Source organism: Coniophora puteana, assembly GCF_000271625.1.
Source record: "Coniophora puteana RWD-64-598 SS2 unplaced genomic scaffold CONPUscaffold_3, whole genome shotgun sequence".
Classification (NCBI taxonomy): domain Eukaryota; kingdom Fungi; phylum Basidiomycota; class Agaricomycetes; order Boletales; family Coniophoraceae; genus Coniophora; species Coniophora puteana.
In genome coordinates this window covers 1103463-1124847 of record NW_006913055.1, presented here as the reverse complement: position 1 = coordinate 1124847, position 21385 = coordinate 1103463, and the positions used below count along the sequence as shown (strand labels likewise).

The 21385-nt window shown below is 53.7% G+C and overlaps 8 protein-coding genes across 8 annotated transcripts; 3 read left to right on the top strand and 5 right to left on the bottom strand.

The window, feature by feature from the left end:
* Positions 1-187: 187 nt before the first annotated feature.
* CONPUDRAFT_99508 (NTF2-like protein) lies at positions 188-3325 on the bottom strand. Its single transcript, XM_007767574.1, has 9 exons — positions 3005-3325; positions 2346-2600; positions 2174-2290; positions 1875-2116; positions 1624-1821; positions 1171-1556; positions 795-1108; positions 603-734; positions 188-544 (listed from the first exon to the last, which is right to left on the bottom strand). Exons 1-9 carry the CDS (start codon positions 3212-3214, stop codon positions 509-511), a joined length of 1890 nt encoding a protein of 629 aa, XP_007765764.1. The 5' UTR covers positions 3215-3325; the 3' UTR covers positions 188-508.
* Positions 3326-3504: 179 nt separating this feature from the next.
* Positions 3505-5831, bottom strand: CONPUDRAFT_135546 (uncharacterized protein). Its single transcript, XM_007767573.1, has 5 exons — positions 5512-5831; positions 5055-5373; positions 4893-5000; positions 4328-4830; positions 3505-4273 (listed from the first exon to the last, which is right to left on the bottom strand). Exons 1-5 carry the CDS (start codon positions 5730-5732, stop codon positions 3757-3759), a joined length of 1668 nt encoding a protein of 555 aa, XP_007765763.1. The 5' UTR covers positions 5733-5831; the 3' UTR covers positions 3505-3756.
* Positions 5832-6439: 608 nt separating this feature from the next.
* Positions 6440-7723, top strand: CONPUDRAFT_119312 (DUF1295-domain-containing protein; the record flags this gene model as incomplete). The annotated part of the gene is made up of 6 exons (XM_007767572.1): positions 6440-6497; positions 6574-6891; positions 6946-7180; positions 7235-7361; positions 7427-7503; positions 7557-7723. The coding sequence occupies 6 exons, from the start codon at positions 6440-6442 to the stop codon at positions 7594-7596; spliced, it is 855 nt and encodes a 284-aa protein (XP_007765762.1). The 3' UTR covers positions 7597-7723.
* Positions 7724-7937: 214 nt separating this feature from the next.
* CONPUDRAFT_150952 (uncharacterized protein) lies at positions 7938-8839 on the bottom strand (the record flags this gene model as incomplete). The annotated part of the gene is made up of 3 exons (XM_007767571.1): positions 7938-8120; positions 8200-8419; positions 8754-8839. The coding sequence occupies 3 exons, from the start codon at positions 8837-8839 to the stop codon at positions 7938-7940; spliced, it is 489 nt and encodes a 162-aa protein (XP_007765761.1).
* A 1022-nt stretch (positions 8840-9861) lies between these two features.
* Positions 9862-10800, bottom strand: CONPUDRAFT_88285 (alpha beta-hydrolase; the record flags this gene model as incomplete). The annotated part of the gene is made up of 3 exons (XM_007767570.1): positions 9862-10068; positions 10142-10593; positions 10653-10800. 3 exons carry the CDS (start codon positions 10798-10800, stop codon positions 9862-9864), a joined length of 807 nt encoding a protein of 268 aa, XP_007765760.1.
* A 1963-nt stretch (positions 10801-12763) lies between these two features.
* On the top strand, positions 12764-16736 carry CONPUDRAFT_119310 (uncharacterized protein). The gene is made up of 5 exons (XM_007767569.1): positions 12764-14116; positions 14171-15461; positions 15517-15705; positions 15755-16292; positions 16341-16736. The coding sequence occupies exons 1-5, from the start codon at positions 13136-13138 to the stop codon at positions 16558-16560; spliced, it is 3219 nt and encodes a 1072-aa protein (XP_007765759.1). The 5' UTR covers positions 12764-13135; the 3' UTR covers positions 16561-16736.
* Positions 16737-17305: 569 nt separating this feature from the next.
* Positions 17306-19374, top strand: CONPUDRAFT_142415 (ARM repeat-containing protein; the record flags this gene model as incomplete). The annotated part of the gene is made up of 3 exons (XM_007767568.1): positions 17306-17484; positions 17538-18849; positions 18904-19374. The coding sequence occupies 3 exons, from the start codon at positions 17306-17308 to the stop codon at positions 19372-19374; spliced, it is 1962 nt and encodes a 653-aa protein (XP_007765758.1).
* Positions 19375-19873: 499 nt separating this feature from the next.
* Positions 19874-20904, bottom strand: CONPUDRAFT_142414 (alpha beta-hydrolase). The gene is made up of 3 exons (XM_007767567.1): positions 20749-20904; positions 20241-20683; positions 19874-20172 (listed from the first exon to the last, which is right to left on the bottom strand). Exons 1-3 carry the CDS (start codon positions 20873-20875, stop codon positions 19939-19941), a joined length of 804 nt encoding a protein of 267 aa, XP_007765757.1. The 5' UTR covers positions 20876-20904; the 3' UTR covers positions 19874-19938.
* Positions 20905-21385: the final 481 nt, after the last annotated feature.

Below are 21385 nucleotides of genomic sequence, written 5' to 3'. Positions count from 1 at the left end.
CCTGACGCCTCGAGGCCTTCCTGTTTCCCACAGTATTCCATACATACGTTCAGCAACATTTGCACAATCGCATTTTATTGTCCCCTCCTCCCACTTCCCACTATCTGTCTGCTTCACGGAAAACACAATGGGCGTCTCACTGCATCGGCCACTGCAACTATGCGATGCGATAAAAATATGCTGAATGGTGATTCGTAAAACAGCTGATGTGTGTATCAATAACAATAGAACTGTATCATGTGTGCGACGGGAAGCGAAATTATATGGTAGGTTGTTACATTTGCATGCTGATTGGGTTTTGTCGTAACGGGAAGGTGTAAGGGAGCGGTGTAAACCAAAAAAGGAAAATTCTTGTCCATGTTGTCCTCGTCATCACTGAAAGATGTGCGCCGAATGGTCACCCCTGGCCATCCCTGATCACCCGCCCACCGACATCCGCCGCTATGGCGGCCGTCGTTCGCATGTGGAAGCACGGACCGTGCGGGAGGTAGGGCTGCCTTGATTTGGCTCATATCTTCATGTACGCATCTTGGGGCAGCGCGGCCTGAGAATTTTGACGTAAGTGGACAGCCCGACGCTGCAAACCTTATCCTTCCACGTACCTTCACCTGCTCAAAATTCGCAACGGCGCGCTCCAGGTCCCAGGCGTTGTTTTCCAGGCAGTCGAAAGCGTACTTGATATTCAGGCCGCTCCGTTGGCACATCTGCCAGATAAGGTTGCGCTGGTGTTCAGTCTGAGAAAGGACAGACAATTTGAGCATCTCTGTGATCAACGCTATCATATGGGGACTTACAAAATTCGAGAGTGCCTCGGCGACATGGGCAGGAGGGGCCGCGCTTGGCTGGGCACCAGTATCCCTGGTTCCTTTGGCGTCGCCCTGCACGGATAAAGGACCAGGTTGCCACGCCTCATGACTTGAGTAGTTGCGTATTATCCATTGGTCCGAAAGAATGACCACATCCCAGCCATTCAGCTTCGCACTATTAATCCCGTTTGGTAATAAGTAATTCGACTTGAATTCGACGACAGAAAGAACGTACCGAGAACCAGGCACAGCAGGCGCGAGAACGAAAGACCGGTCAAAGGACCGAATGCCTTGGGAAGGGTCTGCACATATAAGTATTCAGTAAAGATGCCCAGATCGCTATTCCGCGGTTTAAGCAACTAACCTTCGGCAAATTGTCCGTGGACAGAGATGAAGAGCTTGAGGTGCTCCCCCTGGCCGACGGGCCAGGCGTCGACACAAAACTTTTCCGGGGCGCCCGTCACTTCGTGCTTCGTCTTTGGCAAATCCGACAACGTTCTTATAATCTCTTCACTTCCGAGGTGCAGACTCTTGACGAGCTTGCCCACGCCTCCTCCCATTCGGCTCAGATTGCGAGATCCCGCCAACCAAGTACTCCATTCCAACTTTCTCTGGTTCGGCATTTCTTTGTGGAACCCTTGCACACGCGCTCGACTGGGTATGGCAGTGTTCACGGCGAACGAGAACGTGGCGGATGGGTGATATGCATCGATGAGGGTTGCGCGAGTATCGTCGAACATGGTGAAGAATCTGTGGAAAACATTCCAAAAAGTCTCGTCAAACATCAGAAAAAACGACGACAGGCGTATTTACGCACCGCATGAGAAAGTTGCTAACGATAGAATCTTCCACACCAGTGATGAACGATGGACCCATGTCGTGTGGGAATGTCTTGGCGGTGGGCTTTTTCGACACCGATGTTGAAGTGTTCGCGGGACCGGGCGCATCGAATGCGATAACTGCGATCGGCTCTTGGTCGAGCATAACGAGAGATGGGAATCGGCGTGACATATCACTGGTCTCGATGTCAAGAGAGTTTAGATCGAGCATAGCCATGGGTGTACCAACCTTCTGTATTTTTCGCCTCTTCCATTCTGAAATTCCAGCTCTCTGAGCGGGTTACCGAGTAGGATCAATTCTCTCAGCTGCTCGAGCTTCCCCTTGCGCCCGGAGATATAATCAATATCGCGCCAAACTTTAAGGTTGTTGTTCTGGAGCGACACGTTGGCAATGTTGGGTAAGTAGTGCGCAAGGGTGGACAGAAGTTGGCCTGATGAGATGTTGTTGTTTGCGAGTGATATCGTCTGCACCTAATAAGCGAGGAGACATTGAGCTTCAACTTCTTCCAGTCACACGACAAGACATACTGGTGGTTTCAACTGCGACGCAAGCTTGAAGATAACGGACGCCTCGCGAGCCGACGATCCCGGTGCTCCGGGTGGAAGTAGATTATGTTTCGCAATCGTTGGGTCATCCAACATACTCTTCAATGCACGTCAGACTTCAAATAATAACAGCCCTATAACCAAAGCAACGCACCTCCAGATTCAAAAATCTCGCCTCCGCATTCCACCGCTTATTCACGAACTCTCTCCACACATCCACCGCCTTAAACGCCATCATATCTCGCCGCACCCTCAACGCTGGGAGAGGTGATGGGCCGCCGGGAGCGGACGACCCAGCGGACGTAGCGTTCCTGCGAAGACGCCCCACCGCCGTCGTCGACGACCTCGAGGCTCCGCGGATCGACAGGCCTTCAGCGGCCGCCGCTGGGCCACCGCCTCGTGCGGCGAGCTTGTGGAAGAACACATGTCAAGTGCAAGTGCGTTTCGTTCGTTCGTCGGAGAGACAGACGAGCAAGCCAGCCAACCAGCGAGAGCGCGCCGAGCGTTGTCGGGCAAGAGCAAGAGGGGGGAGTCGGGTGAACAAAAGGTTTGTGTAAGCGTCACGGTCTATCATAAACTGGTGGGAAAGGGGGGAGGATGAGGAGACAGCACAGCACGCGGCGTCACGACATAGCCAACAACAGGAGTCATAGGGTACAACATGACAGCAAGAAGGTGCGAACACAACACGGGGGCAAGGATATATGCATACAAGAGGAAGGGAGGGAGGGAGGATACAACACATGCCCAATGATTGAGAAGCGAGAACAAGGGTGGGAGAGAAAAGGGGGGAGCGATAGGTCTCATATTTACCATGGCAGATCTACTCGGTCCCGGCTGGTCCTTGAAGGCGTCGATGGGGCGAGGGCGGTGCGAACGGATCTTGGATATGCCCTTGCGCCCGCCTGGCTTGTCGCTGACATCGCGCATTCGCTCGTCGCGGTCGATGAGGCCGGCGCCTTTAAGCGCGGTATTGGCCAGGGTACGGCTTCCTGACGGAGTTGCTGCCGGAGTCGAGAACATCGCGACCGGAGGAGTAGTTGAAGATTGGAAGCGCTGAGTTGTCGTTTAGGAGTTGTGTCGTATAGAGCGGAATAAATACGGCGCGAGTGGACGGACCAAGCGAGGATGTGGTGTGAAGACAAAAGCGAGCTTCGGTCCTGTGCTATGCCGTTCCTCGAAATGGGTGGGTGTTCCTTTGTTTGGCTCTTGTTTATTTCGGAGGATGCTGACTAATACCTCCTGAAAAAACTGGTGTGACTCAGTCACGTCTGCAATTCAACTGACGTTTACTATCCAAAGAACTCGTTCTTTTACATTTCTTGTACCGCCTCATTGGTGTAAATATCTCTCATGGACAGAAACGCAAGTATGCTTGTTTGACGTCCAGGGAGTCAAAACCTAGCACAATGCTGTATCGTATACCTTCTGTACTACTTCTGAACAGTGATTAACTGCTGCATCAAGGATTCCGACCCTGCCACAACTAGTATTGCATCCAGCGCAATATGCCAGCGAACGAGAATAATAACGGATCCCGCGTGAAATTAGCGTGTGTCCAGAATTTATCCATCTCGTCGGGGACCATTCGGCTGATACATATTATACTGGTGCGTAGCCCCGTGACCCGACGTGGAGGGCGACTTTCCTGCACTTGACGATGTCGTTTGCGGTGGTCGGGACCGGTAGTAGTTAGAGTTGTTCGCTCTGTCCGTATTCGAAGGATGAGCAACTGTAGACGGAGCTATGACGGGGGACGAAGTAGATGCCACCGTCGGCATGGGCCACGGAAGCCGCGACGTCGTCGTACCACCCGACACTGGAGTCACAGAAGACGACGCGGACGGCTGAGAGGTGCTTGCGGCCTGTATGGCCGGCGAGGGTTGCGCAGACGGCGGTGCTGGAGTGGAAGTGGCCGGCGATTGAGATGCCGGTTGCTGAGCTGGCTGTTCGCCAGAGGTAGGGGTCGGCTCCGAGGGGACCGTTCGGTCAACCGACCCTTCCGTCTCCCGACGCCTCTTCAGGCCTCTAGAGGTGCTTTCCTTGAGACCTAGCCCAGTGGCTTTGATCAGAATTTGGTGCCTAAGACGTGAAAGTGTTAGTTCAGCGAACGCATCGTGAGCAATACGACTATACCTTGTCCTGGTATTGCCCCACTGCGCAATGATCCAATCCCAGTCAATCTCTGCGCCAGCTCCCCGCCCCCGACTCTGCTCGGCCAGTTGTTTCAACCGCTCCGTTTCCTCGTCACTCCATGCGCCCTGGTTCCCAGCCGAGACCCCAAGCGGTGTACTGATGCTTGTCGCGGCAGTATGCGGGGCTGCTTGGGCCGTAGGTTGGGCAGGTTGAGCCATCGAGGCTGAATAGTATGTCGTATAGCCCGGATACTGGTAGTACGGCGCGGTCGGGTATTGATGCGTATTGCCATAAACAGGGGGATATGCCATGGTCGGCTGACTGCCCATAGGAACTACAAAAGATTGGGGGTTTGAGATCACTGGTGCTGGGGAGCCTCCTGCGGGTATACCATTATTGGATGCCGAAGGTGCAGGTGCAGGTGGTGGGATGTGTGCATATCCCGGGATAACAGGATAGATAGGGGGCGGAGGATGAGCCGTTAAGCGTGCAGGATTGCTGAGCTAAGTTAAGAACTCGAATAAGACGAACATAGCATCACATAACCTCCGATAGAGACACGTACCAACTGGTCGCAGATCCGCCTTGCCTCGTTCAGCATGGCTAAAGGGTCAACTTTGACCCCCGGACCCATCTGATAGCATTGCGCGATAACCAGCGAGCTGGTACCTTTCTATCAACCACCGTTCAACACTCAACTCGCCGAAGAATCACGGATGAACCCTACCACTAGCTCTTCCGCAGCTCCATAGAACTCCGCGCATAAGCTGAGCACGCGCCACTGAAACTCGTAGTACTGCTGGTTGTTCGAGTTGACTTCACCAGGCTGTCCTCCCGGCGTGTACTGGTAGAAACCATGCTGTTGCGCAGGTACGGTGGGAGGTCGCGTGTTGGTCAAGTCGACCGTGGAGATCATGCGCCCCTTCTTGTTTTTGGACCCGCGCGGCCGACCAGGTTTTCGCTTCCGCTCGCCTTCAGACTGCGCTGACTGCTGCAGGTGTTGTTCGGCCGACTGGCTGGTACCGGCAGGCGGATTGTTATTCGAGCTAACAAAGACGAGGGTCATGGTTGTGAAGGGACCACGCAGGGGAGAAACGGAACAGCGTTCCAGGGGTAATTTCGGCAACAAAAGGCGACCAGGCACTCGTCACTACCAGTTGGAAGGGGACACGTTTGAGACATACCGTGCGTGGTCGCCGCCCGGAGTGGCATCGTCGCGTTGGTCTTGTCTACTTTCCGAGTCCATGTCCTGATCGAGTTGCTCCTCGACTGCGCCCTCGTCTCCATCTTCTTCTTCCTCCTCCTCGTAGTGAGGGTGTGCGACCTTTTGGAAGGAGGAGTTGGAGTTGGAGAGGGGAGGATGAAGAGCATGGGAGAGCGGTTGATAATGTTGAGGGTTGTCCATCGTGCCGAGACGCGTTGGGCGGTAGGTCGTTATTTTTTAGGTATATCAAGGAGTATACCGGGAGGAAATGATAACTATTGTGCAGGACTTGTACAGATCAATGCACCCAGGAGTTATGGTCACGTCCGTGAGATGCTTTCCTTGTTTTCCTTTGAGTTTATTCCCTTGTTTGGCCATGTTTACTTCGTTGGTAGGTAACCTTATTTAGCCCCTGTTCATGTCCCCCTTCGCGACCGCTCCGCCGTTGCCGACGCGAGCTTCTCCAGACGAGAGCATCACCAGAATGCTTGTCTTCAAGTTGAACCTCTCCTTATATATTCCTTTGATCTCATATCATTCTGGTCGCGTTCTTGTTGATGGTTGATCACTTAGTTACCCCAGCAGGTGCAATATTTGGTTACGTATGGGGTATGAAGCTCCAAACCCCTGCTTTCAACTTGCTTACGGGTCAGCGAGCCAGGTCAACCGATACAGTTCCAACTCAAGAGACAGCCGAGGCTCGATAGAGACACGAAACTGGTGTTGGAGGCGCTGATCGAGACGATGCAGACTCGAGTATGACATCACCCCGGCATCATTAGGAACCCATCAGGACCTGCAACCCAAGTCCAGGGTTAGGTCTTGCGCATCATAAATTCACCCCTTCCTCGAACTTGCTCATCCACCAACCTAGTCCCCGGCCCCTGTGTAACCTCTGTGAGGTCAAAATGGCAGTGTTCTCGAGACTTCTGGCCACTGTAGCGAGTGCCTACGGCCTTCAAGCTCGTACGTGATATCCGTTTCCTCCCATCAGCTAGTCTGGCACATCTGAAGCTAACTCGAATGTTTCGCCCGCTGGTAGTCTTCGCCGGCATCTTCGTCCCGCAAGCCAACGAGAAATACTATGACCTCTGCGGTGCAACCGGCTTCCTGACCACTACCTTTGTCTCGATGTACTACCCCTGGCTCAAAGACCGCTTCTGGGATGCCAAGGCTATCCCGTTCCCCCCGCTCAGCAGCTTCGCGCCTCGCCAGTTAATCCTCAATGCTGCAATCGCACTCTGGTCGGCTCGTTTGGGCAGCTTTCTCGTGCTGCGTGCCATCAAGGCGGGTGGGGACTCCCGCTTTGACGAGGTAAAACACCAGCCCGGCAAGTTCGCGTTCTTCTGGTTTGCGCAAGGTGGGTCTTGCATACTCCGCGTACGGCGGACGTAGGGCCAATGATCCCTGTCAGCAACCTGGATTACCCTCGTCGGACTCCCGGTGTACTTGGCGAACGCAATCCCCGCCGCGGCTCACCCTCCCCTTGGCGGAAGGGACTTCGTGTCTCTCGTGCTCCTCGTATCCTCCTTCGCGTTCGAGGTCACCGCTGACCGCCAGAAGTCCGCATGGCGCACGGCAAAGGACAACAAGCTACACGACGAGAAGTTCATTACTTCTGGCCTCTGGGGTATCAGCAGACACCCCAAGTACATGCATTCTTTTTTTCTGGAAGAGTCGCGTCTGACTGTCCGTTCCTCTAGCTACGCTGGCGAGATCGGGATATGGTCTGGCATGTGGGCACTCGGCGCCTTGAGCGGGGCTCTTCCGGCTCCTGGCATCATTGCGAGTGCTGCGAGCCCCTTGATGACGTATGCTCTCCTGCGATATGTAGGTCCTTCACACCACAGTGTCCTCGTCGCTGAATGAAGCTGATTCTTTTGGATGCTCTATAGGTTTCTGGTGTGCCTCCTCTCGAAAAGTCTGGGAACAAGAAGTTCGGTAATGATCCTAAATGGCAGGAATACAAACGGTGAGACGGTTCATGCATCATCTCACAACACTGGGCTTAATGATACTTTTTAGCAACGTCCCTGTCCTCTTTCCTTGGGGACCTAAGAACTGAAAAGTTGTGCTTTGAAATAAAGGACATACCAATCATATTGTACTCTATCATTGCTTCACTGCGACTCATAAAAATTATCTATACAAAAATTGACGGAAGCGTTACAGGCTACATGGTTCAACGGATTAAAAAAACGAGCACATGATGGGTCGAGGTTTTGCCTTGTAAGATGACCAAACTATAACCACTGATGGAGACAGGCATGACTGAGAGGCCTTGACGCAGCACGTCTTTCTTGTTACCAAAGGGAAGTAACAAAGTCAAACCGCACCTGGACATTGTCGACGTTGTTATGAGTTACATCCGTGAGCATTCACTGAACAGCGGATTTGACAGCTTCTTCAGGGCACTTCGTACGGTATCCAGTGCGAAGAACCCTTGATGATCCTCGCCTCGATATCGGGAAAGCGTTCTAGATCGCTCATCCGGCACTCCCCACCAGCGTCCGGATCCCCCGGCAGTATACTGAGTCTCACGTGGCTCGGGAGGTTCTCGAGATACTCGAGATGGTTCATATGCCGCTCCTAGGTTAAAGGTAGGCGTCGAGGGTCAGTGCCACCAGCAGCTCGGAATGTCTTTTAGCAGCGGCTGGATATAACCCACCTCAAACACAATATCAACCACCTTGGGATCGCACAGCTCGTTCGCGAGCACCTGCAGCACCGCATCGCGACGTGTCCACTGGGGGTACAACTTCGTGTACAGCTCGGGCTCGGGTGGGTTCTGGACGAGGGTTCTGAAGAGGTTCCCTCTGTCATCCCGCACGTCGTCCGTAAGCGCAAGAGGCGGCTCGAGGAGGAGGATGTGCAGCTGGTCGCCGCCGCTGCGCGAGCGGTGGGCGGGCGGGAGCTCGTGCAGTGCTCGGAGGACGAGGATGGCGCCGAGCGAAAAGCCGACGACGAGGTCGTATGTTGTTTATTTGAGCAGCGAGACGACGTGCGCGGTCATGCTCGTCCATGTGTATGTCTCCGAGCGGGGGCCGATGCCGTGGCCCAGTAAGTCGGGCGCGGAGACTAAGTAGCCTGAAAGACACCCGTCAAATGATGGAAATTCGAACGGTCAAAAATGAACGGGGTTTACCGTGCTCAGCTAGGCCAGTGGCTATATGCCGCATGTTGTACGATGAGCACGTCAACCCGTGAAGGAGTAGGGCTCACTTCGACGCGGTGGAAGAGCCCCAAACATTACTCGGACCAGGAACGATCGATACATTCGGTGGTATAGCCCTGTGCTTGGAGGACATTTCGGCGAAGATGGAAGAGAGACAAGTTCAAGTACACAGACAGGTGGTTGGCGAACTCATAGACACTGAGGCTGTCGCATCCTTGCGCTTTTAATCCAGCAAGTGCTAGCGCTCGGATGATACGGGCACGCCAGATGTAGATCCCTAAGTATAATCAGCCGCTAAGTATAGTGTCCTGACTAGGAGGATCGCACACAATACCAGACGAGCGGTTTGCGTTCTGTCATCGATTCGACAGGCGAAAAATAAACCAAGCAGACTGACCAATAGCAGTAATCAGCGCTCCGTTCAAAGTATGAAATCCGTGCAGTACTTACTTACTAAGTGGCGGCGCCCGTGGCGCTGCGGAGGGATCCGCATGAATTATGCGCGAGTCTTCCGAATAGCAGATAACGGCGAGGTCCAGCGTTCGGCCCCCATCGTGTGCGATTTGGTGCTATCAACGAGGGCAAGTAGCAATATAAAGTTCACGTTCAGAAGAAAATCAAGGATGTCTTATGGGTTGCCTGGTTAGCTTGGTAGAAGCCATGGCAAGAACTGAAAATGAGCTGGTTAATTGGGCAAGATAAATGTGTGCTTTGGCGGATCTCAACGCGTATGAACAGTGGTCACGATGGCAGTCTCATTTTGTTGTTCACCGCGAGATTGAAGATGATTCAAATGTCGGAATGGAGCTCGCGGAAAGATGATAATTGGCCGAGTCAAAAACGGTGAAAGATGGGACAAGGTTACAGACGGAGATGAATTTTGCCTTTCTTGAAGACCAGGTCACGGCGATCAAGCTCACGTTTGGGAACGTTGAAGAGGATGTGGCTGACAAGTGTTATCCGTCCCGATCGTCGAAAAGGTTGGTGAGAAAGAGAGTTGCCTCCGAAGAGAGTCGGAGATTGCCGAGTTCGACATACTTCTGGCATTGTCGCGCCACCTCTCCGCGGCAAATGACAGTCAGCTCGGCGGGGACATGTACGATCCTTCTGAATACTCTTACAGACGCTGAATTAGGATACATGAGCGTTCAATAGTTATACAGCAGCTTTCACGACTTCCTCAGGACACTCGTACGGAATCCAGTGCGAATACCCCTTCATCATCTTCATCTCGAGATTGGGAACCCTTTCAACATCACTCAAAAGGCACTGTCCACCGGAATCAGGGTCCCCGACCAGCACGACGAACTGAACATGAGCTGGCAAGTGATCGAGGAGCTCTAGATGATTGACTTGGTGCGTCTATTTAAACCATGTCAGCCCAAGACTCAGAACACGCCAGAGCAGGCTGCTATAGCTGCGACCGCATGCACACCTCATACACAATCTCGATGATGTTGTCGTCGCACAGCTCGTTCGCGAACACTTGAAAGACGGCATCCAGCTTCGTCCAGCGCGGGAACATCTGCGAATAAAACGCGGGCTCTGGCGGGCTCCGCACGAGGCTCCCGAAGAGCGCCGCGTTGCTCTCGAGAACCGCCTCGCTGAACGAGAGCGGCGGATCCAGGAGCACGACGCGTGGGTGTCCTTTCAAGCCCAAGGCTCTCTGAGCTTCGACTTCAGAGCTCGGGCGGTCATTATATGCGGGCGACAGCTCGCTCAGCGCGCGGAGGGCGAGTATCGCGCCCATCGAATGCCCGACGATAAGATCGTACGTCGTCTCGCGCAGTAGGGAGACGACGTGGGAGGTCATGCTTGCCCACGTGTAGGTCTCTGCGCGGGGTCCGATGCCGTGTCCTGGTAGATCGGGGGCAGAGACCAGGTATCCTGCAAACCGAGGCGATTTCAGTGCATATATACGTGGGGATATTCAGTGGTAAACGAACCGTGCTGAGCAAGGCCCTCGCCGATGTGTCGCATGGTATAAGATGAGCATGCAAGCCCATGGAGCAACAAGGCCCGCCTCGAGGCGTCAGGGGAGCCCCATATGCTCCTGGCACCAGAAACTGTCGAGACGTTCGCCGGAGAGGCCATTTGATGGTCCGTCAGGCTAGGAAGAGGCTGGAGGAAGATTTGGGCAGAACCAAGAAGCGAAGAGGTAGCAAGCGCGCCGAGAAGTTTGCTGAGATTGCTGCGGTGGGCCTGCAGTTGGATGCTGCCCATGTAGTGCGCTGGGCATCATGATGCTGAACGAATTTATGCTCGGGAGGAAACGAGCTACGACTCTTGCAGAATGCATCCTTCGGGCAAGTAAGCTAGCCTTAGATGGTCGAGAGCGGCCTAGTGCTTTGCCTCCGTTGACCACACAATGCAGGTTCGACGAGGGCGCTTCCATTTTGGGTGAACATGTCATGGTGGACTGCTCTATCAGCGCCACCGGAGAACGAAGGGCTGAGCATTACCTCACTTATGGCTACCACGAAGTGTCGTCACAGTGCACTAACGGCGACAGTGCGCTAACGATGAAGCTCAAAGCCATGCCACAAGAATAGTCCAACACGGTCGGCGCATTTCCAGAAAGAGCATGGCTGATCGAGGCGATGCGCGTCGTGCAAGATGGCAAGCCTGTTTCCACAGAAAGAGATACGGGCATCCGAATGGGAATGAACCGAGGTTGATATAACCCATGTCGTGGCAGTTGGGCAATCCCGAGGTACTCACAGCCAAGTCGGCGTCGATGTACGGAGACACGTTAGCAACACTTTCAGCTGAACTCGGGATGTCGACAGTGTTTTGCAAGTCTTGTAAGAGAACCTGAGAGCCGCCCAGAGCCAAAGAGACAAAGGCACCAGTCCGTTTCAGATCATAGGCTTGGTGCCCAAAGAAGATTGGGCGATAGCGGCTTACAATGGGTAGCACTTGACATGAAAATTTCCCTGATTGAGAGTAGCATACGGTCATCGTCGACGTCCGACAGGTTTTCTCTACACTAAAGCAGGCTGTACAACTGGTGAAATCTCGACGGGATACTGAATGGGGTCCCGGGGTCTGGCTTGTTTCGTGCTCGTTAAAATGAAGCGTGATGTACGCGAGCCATGGAGTAGCGCCTACCTTCAGAAGCATCAAGAAATTTACCTCTGGTTCACACATTTCATTCGCAAGGACATGAAGCATTGTGGCCTGCTTGGTGTAGCGCAGCTATGGCTTCATGTAAAAATCAGGCTCTGGCGTATGCTCTGTAAGACTTCTGAACATGTAGCGAAAGGCTCCACGAGTTCTTTGCTCTGGGGAAGTCTGATGTCAACCATGGTAACCTGCAAGGGCTGCTGCCGAGTTGCGCATATGCTAGGGAGCTGGTGGAGGATGCGGTGCGCCAATAAGTCACCCGGCCAAGTATCCGCCACAAAGTTATACGCGGCGGATTCCTGAAGTTTGACGATACGAATTCTATCGTGTTCCACCGGCTGTAGGCTTCCTGGCGAGGTGCGAAGCCACGGCCAATAAAGTCAGGGACTGTAATGAGATATCTTGGGATAATGATGTGAGTTTATCTGCTACCGTAGAACAATGTATGATAGGTGATACCGCGCGATGCAAGTCCTGCAGCTATATTCTTCAATAATTGAGAGGAGCAAGTGAGACAGAGTTGAACGTCGCCATCTAGCGCAAGAATTCAGACTCGTTGAACCTACGAATGGAATGGCAGGGAGCGCAGCATTGACACGTTTTGTCGTCTTTAGGTGGGGCCAAAACGTATCAAGAGTACGTCCAAGCAGAGGAGATACATGGGCAAAGAGGGGTGCGAAGTGGGTGTGGGTGCTACATGGACTTGTAAGATGGGGTAAGCACAGTGTGGATGTCAAATGACCAAGGGAGAGAACGGAGGGAGAGCCAGCTAAGAGGTGAGACAGGTTGACACGGCGGAGTTATCCCAATTGCGCATGCATGCCAATTGATTCCGTGAACTCGTGAAGATCCCTGAAAGCGATGTTCGGCGTTATCCTTCACTGTCTTACGCTCCGTGCTCGTCTTGCTGAATACTTGAGTCACTGTACTCCAACTGGTTCGACCTCTCTAGGAATTAGGGAAGACATCAAATGCCACGTTCGCGCTGGGCCTGGCAGTATACGGATACGCACGGGATGAAGTCCGACTCACGATGGCCAGCAACCTCAACGTGTTCAAGGAGAGAGCACCGCAGGATTGGACGACACTATCGAGATGACTCACTTGCAGCGTCTTTTGATCTCTGAGGACGTCAATAACTCATTGAAGATGCGGTGTAAGTGTAGGAGTAAAATAGCTGACTGGACCCGGCGCCTCCTTCGAGTTTCTATACAGGACATCGCGATACTTGAAACCATTCTCGTCTACTCCCACGCCATCGACTGCTGTGCAAACTGAACCATGCTCGAGCCGAGCAATCTCCATGAACGACGCCACTGTTCAGGCTTCAGCGCTTCAGCACCAGCTCTGCTCACGCCAGATGACATACACCAACAGCATCGACAGCCACGCTTTTGGCACACTCAACGCGATTACGCTCGAAAACCTGGGGCCTATTGTACCGCTCAGACTCTCCGTGAACCGCTGGGTAGCGTCAAGCATTGGATCAGCTGCTCCCATGGGTTGGGCTGTTGACATGGACTCGCCCGAGGTGGTGGATCGTAAGGTCAGGGCGCTGCTGAACAAGCTCACGATGAAGAACTTCGATTCGATCTCAGACCAGATAATTGCATGGGCGAACAAGAGCGAGAAGGAGGAGGATGCTCAAACACTCGTACAGGTCATTCGTCTCGTGTTCGAAAGGGCGACAGTCGAGGCGGCATGGAACGGCATGCACGCACGCCTCTGCCGCAAGATGATGGAGCAGATCAGCGAAGATGTGCAGGACTACGGGATCAAGAACGCGGAGGGAAAGCCGATTGCTGGTGGCCAGCTGTTCCGCAAACACCTCCTCAACCGATGCCAAGAAGAATTTGAACGCGGTTGGCCAATGTGCAAGGCAACCGCCGTCGCAGCGCGCTCCAATAGTACAATACACGACGAGAAGGTCAAAGTCGCTAACGAAAAGATAGGCGTGACAAGGGAGTCGGAGCTGTACTGGGATGAATTGTACGCTATTCAGAAGGCGGGGCGACGGGGTCTCGGTCTCATCAAGTTCATCAGCGAGCTCTTCAAGCTACATATGCTGACGGAGCGGATTATGCACGAGTGCGTGAAGAAGCTGCTCGGCAACGTGGAGATCCCCAAGGAGGATGAGATCGAGGGCTTGTGCCAACTGCTCACGACGGCCGGTCAGATGTTGGATACGCCCAAGGCGAAGGCGCACATGGGTGTGTATTTCCAGCGCATGAAGGAGCTTGCGAGGAACGGGAAAGTGAGCTTGCGCGTGCAGTTCGTGCTCATGGTGACTATTATGCTTGGGTAACTTCGAAGAAAGATTGCTGACACCCTTGATCAGGATGTCATCGAGTTGCGCGAACGCAAGTGGACTAGTCGCAAAGCTGTCGCTCGCGGGTTCGACCACGACACTGGACATCCTGGGGGCTGCTTAGCTGCTGGCAAGGGTAGCCTTGCTCGTCCACCTCCCAAGGTTGGCGACCTATCGCAGTTCGGCAAGATTTCCAAGCAGCAACCTCTTCAAACCTTCGGCCCGAGCAGCGTGTTCAAGAAGAACACAGCCAAGCAGGAGACCAACTTTCGGACCAGCTCGTCCTCTAACATGTTCCGGATGCTCAGTCAGAGCTCCCCTTTACGATACCCGTTCGTAGCTGTTGGTACGGATGATGCTCTCGAGGCGTCTCCTGAGCATAGCATGCTGCGGCTCTTGCCGCGGATAAAGTCGACGGAGATCACCCCTGCAATGTCGGAGGATGTGACCAAGACGTCAGCCAAGGATGGCCCAGGGCCTATGACCGAAGCGCAAGCGGAGAAGAAGATCGATCAGAACGTGCATGAGCTGTTCGGAGTCCGATGTCTTGAGGAGGCGGAGGTGTATTTCACAGATCTGCCCAAGGAGCACCACTTCCGGCTCGTCATGCGCCTCGTGGATCATGCGCTCGAGAGCAAGGAAACGGACGTTAAACTCCTTGCTGATTTCTTCTCACAGGCGACGTCTAAGGGTCAGTGCGACGCTGCGACGTTCGAGGAAGGCTTTCTGCCTGTCGCGGAACTGCTCGATGACACGGCGGTGGACGCGCCCAAGGCGGTTGACTATATGGCGATGCTTGTTCGGGGCACGCATCTCGACAAGGATAAGGAGAAGCTGAAACGGATCGCGGAGAAGTCAGAGTTCAACAGTGAGAAATTCCTGCGGCTCGTTGCCGCCCCATCCTCGATGTTCATGCCCGTACACGACTGCTATACCGCCGTCTCGACTTCTCCCGTGGTCGCTTCCCCGCCATCACGGCTCTCGCAGATAGCTTCCAGCATTTCTACCACATCTTCCCTATCCACTCCCTCCACTTCAACGTCGACATTGAGCTTTGCTCCTACGACCAGTCCTTTCCCCCCTATCACCTCCACACCGCGAAGGCTAACCGAGGACCCCAAGAAGATCGTCCGGGATGAGCCCCCTACGTCACCCCTCCCCAAGTTCGACCCCGTTTCTATGCCATCTATGCAACCCCTTGCTCAGGTTGATGCCACCCCCATGGAAACTCCATCCACTCCCGGTGGCATCAGCCAAGGCGTCGACATCGAGGATGGAGTAGGTGTCGTTGGCACAAGCAATGTCGGCTTTGTTAAGCAAGGTAAGTACTTGATTTATACGTTTACTTGCGGCGACTAGAGACAAGAACTCGACAGGCGCACACTCATCAAATGAAAATCATGTCGCCAATAGTGTAGTCTTAGTAACACTTGATGGCAAATCCTCAGTCCCTCAGATTGCACACAATTCCACGTCCATCGGTCCCGCTCCTCCAGGCCTTCCTGTCAACCCTGATCCGTCCAGAGTTAAATGGTCTTACATCGACTCTTCAGGAAATGTCCAAGGTCAGTACTAATACTTTGGACGTATCGACATTGTTCATCAAAGCCATAGGTCCATTCGCCGCCGATTCAATGCAAAAGTGGCTTGACGAAGGCTACTTTCCCCTTGATCTACAAGTGAAGCGCACGCATATAGACCGAGAATTCATTAATATTGGAGAATTGGAACGACGAGCGGGCGGTGATAGACCATTCCTTTCCCAGCCTCCGCCCTCTGTACCTCCCAGACCTGTCTCTAGAACCAACGCGGGTCCTTTACCTTCTTCTGCGGCTCCCAAACCTGGTACGGCAGACGTCGTCGTTCAAATTGATAGCCACGGCTATACCTTTCACCAGCGCATTCCCCCGAGCAACGTCTTCAAACTCAAAGAGCTCGGTATTCAGCCTAGCACTGACCAAAAGGGGGACGAGATGCTGCGTTTTCATGCTGTGCGAGACAAGGCGAAAGCTTGGCTTCAATGCGACGACCTCCAACTTGTCACATCTTTTGAGGTCATCTGCATGGGTGGAACCGCTCCTTTCAAGCCATGCTTCATCATGCGAGGAAAAGCTCGCTCTGAAGGATGGTGTGAGGAGGATGAGGGACATAGGTGCGTGTTGTACTATCACAAACTGAACTTCACTCACGATTCACATAGTTTTGTGACCTCGGAGAGCAACTGGGCTAATAAAGCACTTTGTTCGGATTGGTTTCTCAATGTTTTCTTCCTGCAGGCTCGAGCCCACGCCGATAGTACTGCACAGCCCATTGTCATCATATTTCACGAGCATTCACTGTCTCCCCTTATTACCGGTATTGCTGATGTTGCTCGCTCCAATAACGTCATTCTTTTTTGTCTTCCTTCCCTTGGTATTTAGCACATTTGACTGTAACATCATCGCTTTTTGGCCCTCTAACAATCCAGCTTCCTCTGCTCCAAAAGACCGGGAGTCGTCTTCGCATTGACTAGGCAGCCTTTGTGAGCAATGCAGCCCTCATGGGGTCATTCTTATTATCACGCCGCTTCACCAAACAATTGCAACCAAAACTTGACTAGCATCCAGAGGATCCTGCCAGTGTCATGAGTCATACCGCGCTATCAGACGTCTCCTAGTGGTTTACTCACTGACCCGTAAGCTGTTGCTAAAAGGGGGATCCCTTACCCAGAGACTCCTACGTTCCGCGTTGACGTGGTCATTATTGAGACATCTAACATACCGCTCAGCTTCTGCAAATCAGTATTCTTACGTATGAACCATGTAGCGTTCCCGGTGTTAGGGGAGTAAACGTGTTGAGCACCATACATATTATATGGGCGGCGACTGGAACGGGCGATTAATGTAGCCACAAGGGCCGAAGAAGGCAAATCAAGTAGGAAGTTGAACAAAGTGGGGGGACACGAAAGGTGCGCAAGGATGCGCGACTTGCAAATTGGGGTAAGACGGCTGGTGCGATTAAGTTCAATCGCAAGTTGAATTAAAGGACCCAGCTGCAGACGAGTAGTACTAGTTGGTTTGCCAAATACGAACATGCAGCTGACATATATAATACGCTGTCAAGTATTAAGAGTGGAAACCCCTATCCCTGATAGCGTCCTTATCCACTCCCCACGCACTGCGCATAATGTACTCGGCTCTCGACCTCGCCCTTGGCAGGAAGGACTCGAAGGATACTCCTAACCCTTTCACGTCTGCCCTTGCCACCGCGCGCTTCATTGAGAACCTGAATGGTATGGAGTACCCAGAGGGCATCAAGGGCCCGAAAGTTGAGCTTAATACGAACATGCCGGTAGGCAAGTTTAGGTACGTCAATCTGTGATTCTGAGATGACCTTGAAATCAATCATTTCTGGGCAGATATGACCGTGATTTCTTGTTCCAGTTTATGAAGGTCTGCACTGAGAAGCCGGAGCGCCTCGCTCCTCTTGAAGGGCTTGGTATTGACCCCGCCGAGTGGCAGTCCCACATCATGTATCACGGTCGCGGTGGCCGCGGCAGCCGTCACAGTTCTGGTGTAATGGCTCCCTCAGGCTCGCGCCCCAATCCTGTTGGTGTCGGTATCGGCTTTGCCAAGCCTGGTTTTGCAGGTCCCTTCGCTGGGATGGGCAACTTCTCTACTCCTAGTAGCAAGCTCACCAGCGAGGAGCGTTTCCAACAATTGCGCTCCGCATCCGTAGGCACTGGCCCAGGCCACCCCAGTAAGCGCACGCGCAACAAGCGCGGCGAGAAGCGTGGCAACCAGAACAGGGCCCCTAACCCCCAGCAGGACGGCAGCGCGTCTGGTGCCTCTGATGCCACTGCACTCGCCGACCTTAAGCCTATCGCAGAGGTCGAGATCTCCGTGCCCCGTTGGATCGCGTCAAGCGCTGGGCCAGCAGTTCGACAGGGTGCCGCCGTCGACATGGATTCGCCCGAGATGGTAGACCGTAAGGTCAGAGCGCTGCTGAACAAGCTCACGATGCAGAACTTCGACTCGATCTCAGACCAGATCATTGCCTGGGCGAACAAGAGCGAGAAGGAGAAGGACGCGCGGACACTCGTCCATGTCACGCGTCTTGTGTTCGAGAGGGTGAAAGTCGAGGCGGCGTGGAACAGCCTGCACGCGCGTTTGTGTCGCAAGATGTTGGAGCAGATCAGCAAAGACGTGTGGGATGATGGCATCAAAGATTCGGAGGGCAAGCCGATCGCTGGGGGCCAGTTATTTCGCAAGTATCTTCTCAACCGCTGCCAGAAGGAGCTTGAAAGTTGCTGGGGGCCGCGCAAAACCGCCGCGGCCGCGGTTTCGGGCACCAAAGCGACGGACGGGAGGGAAATCAAAGCTATGAACGAGAAGGAAGGCGCAACAGACAGGTCACACCTGTCTTGGAATGAACTTTACACTGCACAGAAGGCAAGACAACAGGGCCTCGGTCTCATCAAGTTCCTTGGAGAGCTGTTCAAGTTGCAGATGCTTACGGAGCGGATTATGCACGAGTATGTGAAGAAGCTGCTCGGCAACGTGGAGAACCCCAAGGAGGATGAGATCGAGGGCTTGTGCCAACTGCTCACGACGGTCGGCCAGATCTTGGATACGCCCAAGGCAAAGGCGCACATGGATGTGTATTTCCAGCGCATGAAGGAGCTTGCGAGAAACGGGAAAGTGAACTTGCGCGTGCAGTTCGTGCTCATGGTAACTATTATGCTTGGGTAACTTCGAAGAAATATTGCTGACACTCTCAATCAGGATGTCATCGAGTTGCGCGAACGCAAGTGGGCTAGTCGCAAAGCTGTCGCTCGCGGATTCAACCACGACACCGGACATCTCGGAGGCTGCTCAGCTGCTGGCAATGGTAGGCCTGCTCGTCCACCTCCCAAGGTTGGCGACCTATCGCAGTTCGCCAAGGTCTCCAAGCAGCAACCTCTTCAAACCTTCGGCCCGAGCAGCGTGTTCAAGAAGAACACAGCCAAGCAGGAGACCAACTTGCGGACCAGCTCGTCCTCTAACATGTTCCGGATGCTCAGTCAGAACTCGGATCCTTCCGAGGCCGCCACCAAGGAGGCGAGCAGCCGCCCTTCACGAAATCTGCCCGTAAATATCGGCACGGATGGTGCTCCCGAGCCGCGCAAGAAGGTGCAGCTCTTGCCGCGAGTGAAGCAGAGCATTCCCGTAGTGACGGAAGACGAGTCCGAGACGACTGCCAAAGGTCCTCTTTGAATGGCGGAAACGTGGAGGTGTAGGCAGTGTCGCTCAGGGAGAGCGCAGAGCAGACGGTTCGCAGAGCATGGTTACAGCAGGAGCTTGAAGGCCGTAGTAGTCATAGCATAGTGAAGCCATACCAGCGTGCTAATGGCAACTGAAGTACACAAGCGCAACTTGTTTCCGAGGTATAGCACTAGTCGCGTCTAATCCGTAGACTTGCTGGCTGCTGATCGATGGAGGAGAACGAAAAGATACCTTGAGGTTACTACGACAGGTGGAAAATGTCGGGTAGCGGAGTTCAATATTTCAATATTAATGTCAAGGAAATTCCGGCTGCATTTGCTTGTCCGTTCCTTGTTGTTATTATATTATAAATCCTCAAGCAAAATGGCGATCAAAATGTAAATACGGTAGGCGCAACTTAATTCTGGGACGAAACCCCAGCAGATGCGTAGAATTGCTGGTTACTGGAGGAGAGCCAAGATGGCAACGTGACCTTCAGGCCAGTATGGGTGCGTATATAAATGCATGACCCTAGCTTCAGGCCTCAGTATTACTTCTACAGACATTGAATGATTGTTACATGTGAGCATTCAAACGTTCACGTTGCACAGCAGCTTCCACAACTTCCTCAGGACACTCGTACGGGATCCAATGTGAATACCCTTTCATCATCCTCGCCTCGATATCGGAAACCCCTTCAAAGTCACTCAGGCTGGCCTGTCCACCGGCATCAGGGTCTCCGACCAGCACAACGAACCGAACATGAGCCGGCAAGCTATCGAGGAGCTCGAGATGATTAACCCGACGCGCCTAACCGGGCTCGATGTCAACCCAAGACCATGGAATGTCAGACTTCAAAAACATAAACAGCGGCGCACCTCATACGCAATATCCATCGCCCTGACGTCACACAGCTCATTCGCGAGCACCTGAAACACCGCGTCCAGCCTCGTCCAGCGCGGAAACATCTGCATGTAAAACGCGGGCTCCGGCGGACTGCGCACGAGGCTGGTGAAGAGCGCCGCGCCACGCTCGAAGGCCTCCTCGTTAACGGAGAGCGGCGGGTCCAGGAACACGACGCGGCGCGGGCGGAGGCTGTGTCCTTTCACGTTCAAGTCCGAGTCCAAGTCTAAGCTGCCGGCACCCTGGCCGCACAGCGCACGGAGGACGAGTATCGCGCCCATCGAGTGCCCGACGACGAGGTCGTACGTCGTCTCGCGCAGCAGGGACACAACGTGCGCGGTCATGCTCGCCCACGTGTAGGTCTCTGCGCGGGGTCCGATGCCGTGGCCCGGCAGGTCGGGGGCGGAGACAAGGTATCCTGCGCATCGCGGCGGGCTCGGTTAGTGCGGTTTGTCGGCCTGCTTTGTGGGAGGGCGGACGGACCGTGCTGGGCGAGGCCCTCGCCGATGTGTCGCATGCTGTAGGATGAGCATGCGAGTCCGTGGAGCAGCAGGGCGCGTTTAGGGGCGTCGGGAGAGCCCCATACGTTCCTAGCGCCAGAAACTGTCATCGGAGAGGTTGTTTGGTTGAGAACTCACCTGAACATCACGGAATGTAAAGCTTGATAGCCGGGTTGCTACGCGGCAACGGCAGGCTAGTTAGCCATCAAATCCTCTCACCTCCGACACCGCAGGTGGAACCTGTGGTTTCTCCCTTTTATGGTATGTACATGTTAACTCCCTTTTTAGTAAAGCTCCCCTTCCCCTCCCTCCGCCCAAGGCCTCTGCCCGCCGTCGGGCACGATGAGCACAGGCTCCTTCAACGTTCCTGCCCTTCCCGCGGTCGTGTTCGCTCGGGGTTTTCTTAGACGTACTTAATACTGTATTTAGAATCGTTTTATGTCATAATATATGGTACATACATGCGAATGCCTGGACGGCATGCCATTTAAGGGGGGGCACGTGATAAAATAAGTGCCACGTCATCATTTACCTTAGAGCTTTTCTTACAAGTGCTTGTATTGCCGCCGGGAAGCTTCGGCACGTCCGGCACTCAATATAAAAGCCACGTGTGATATTTG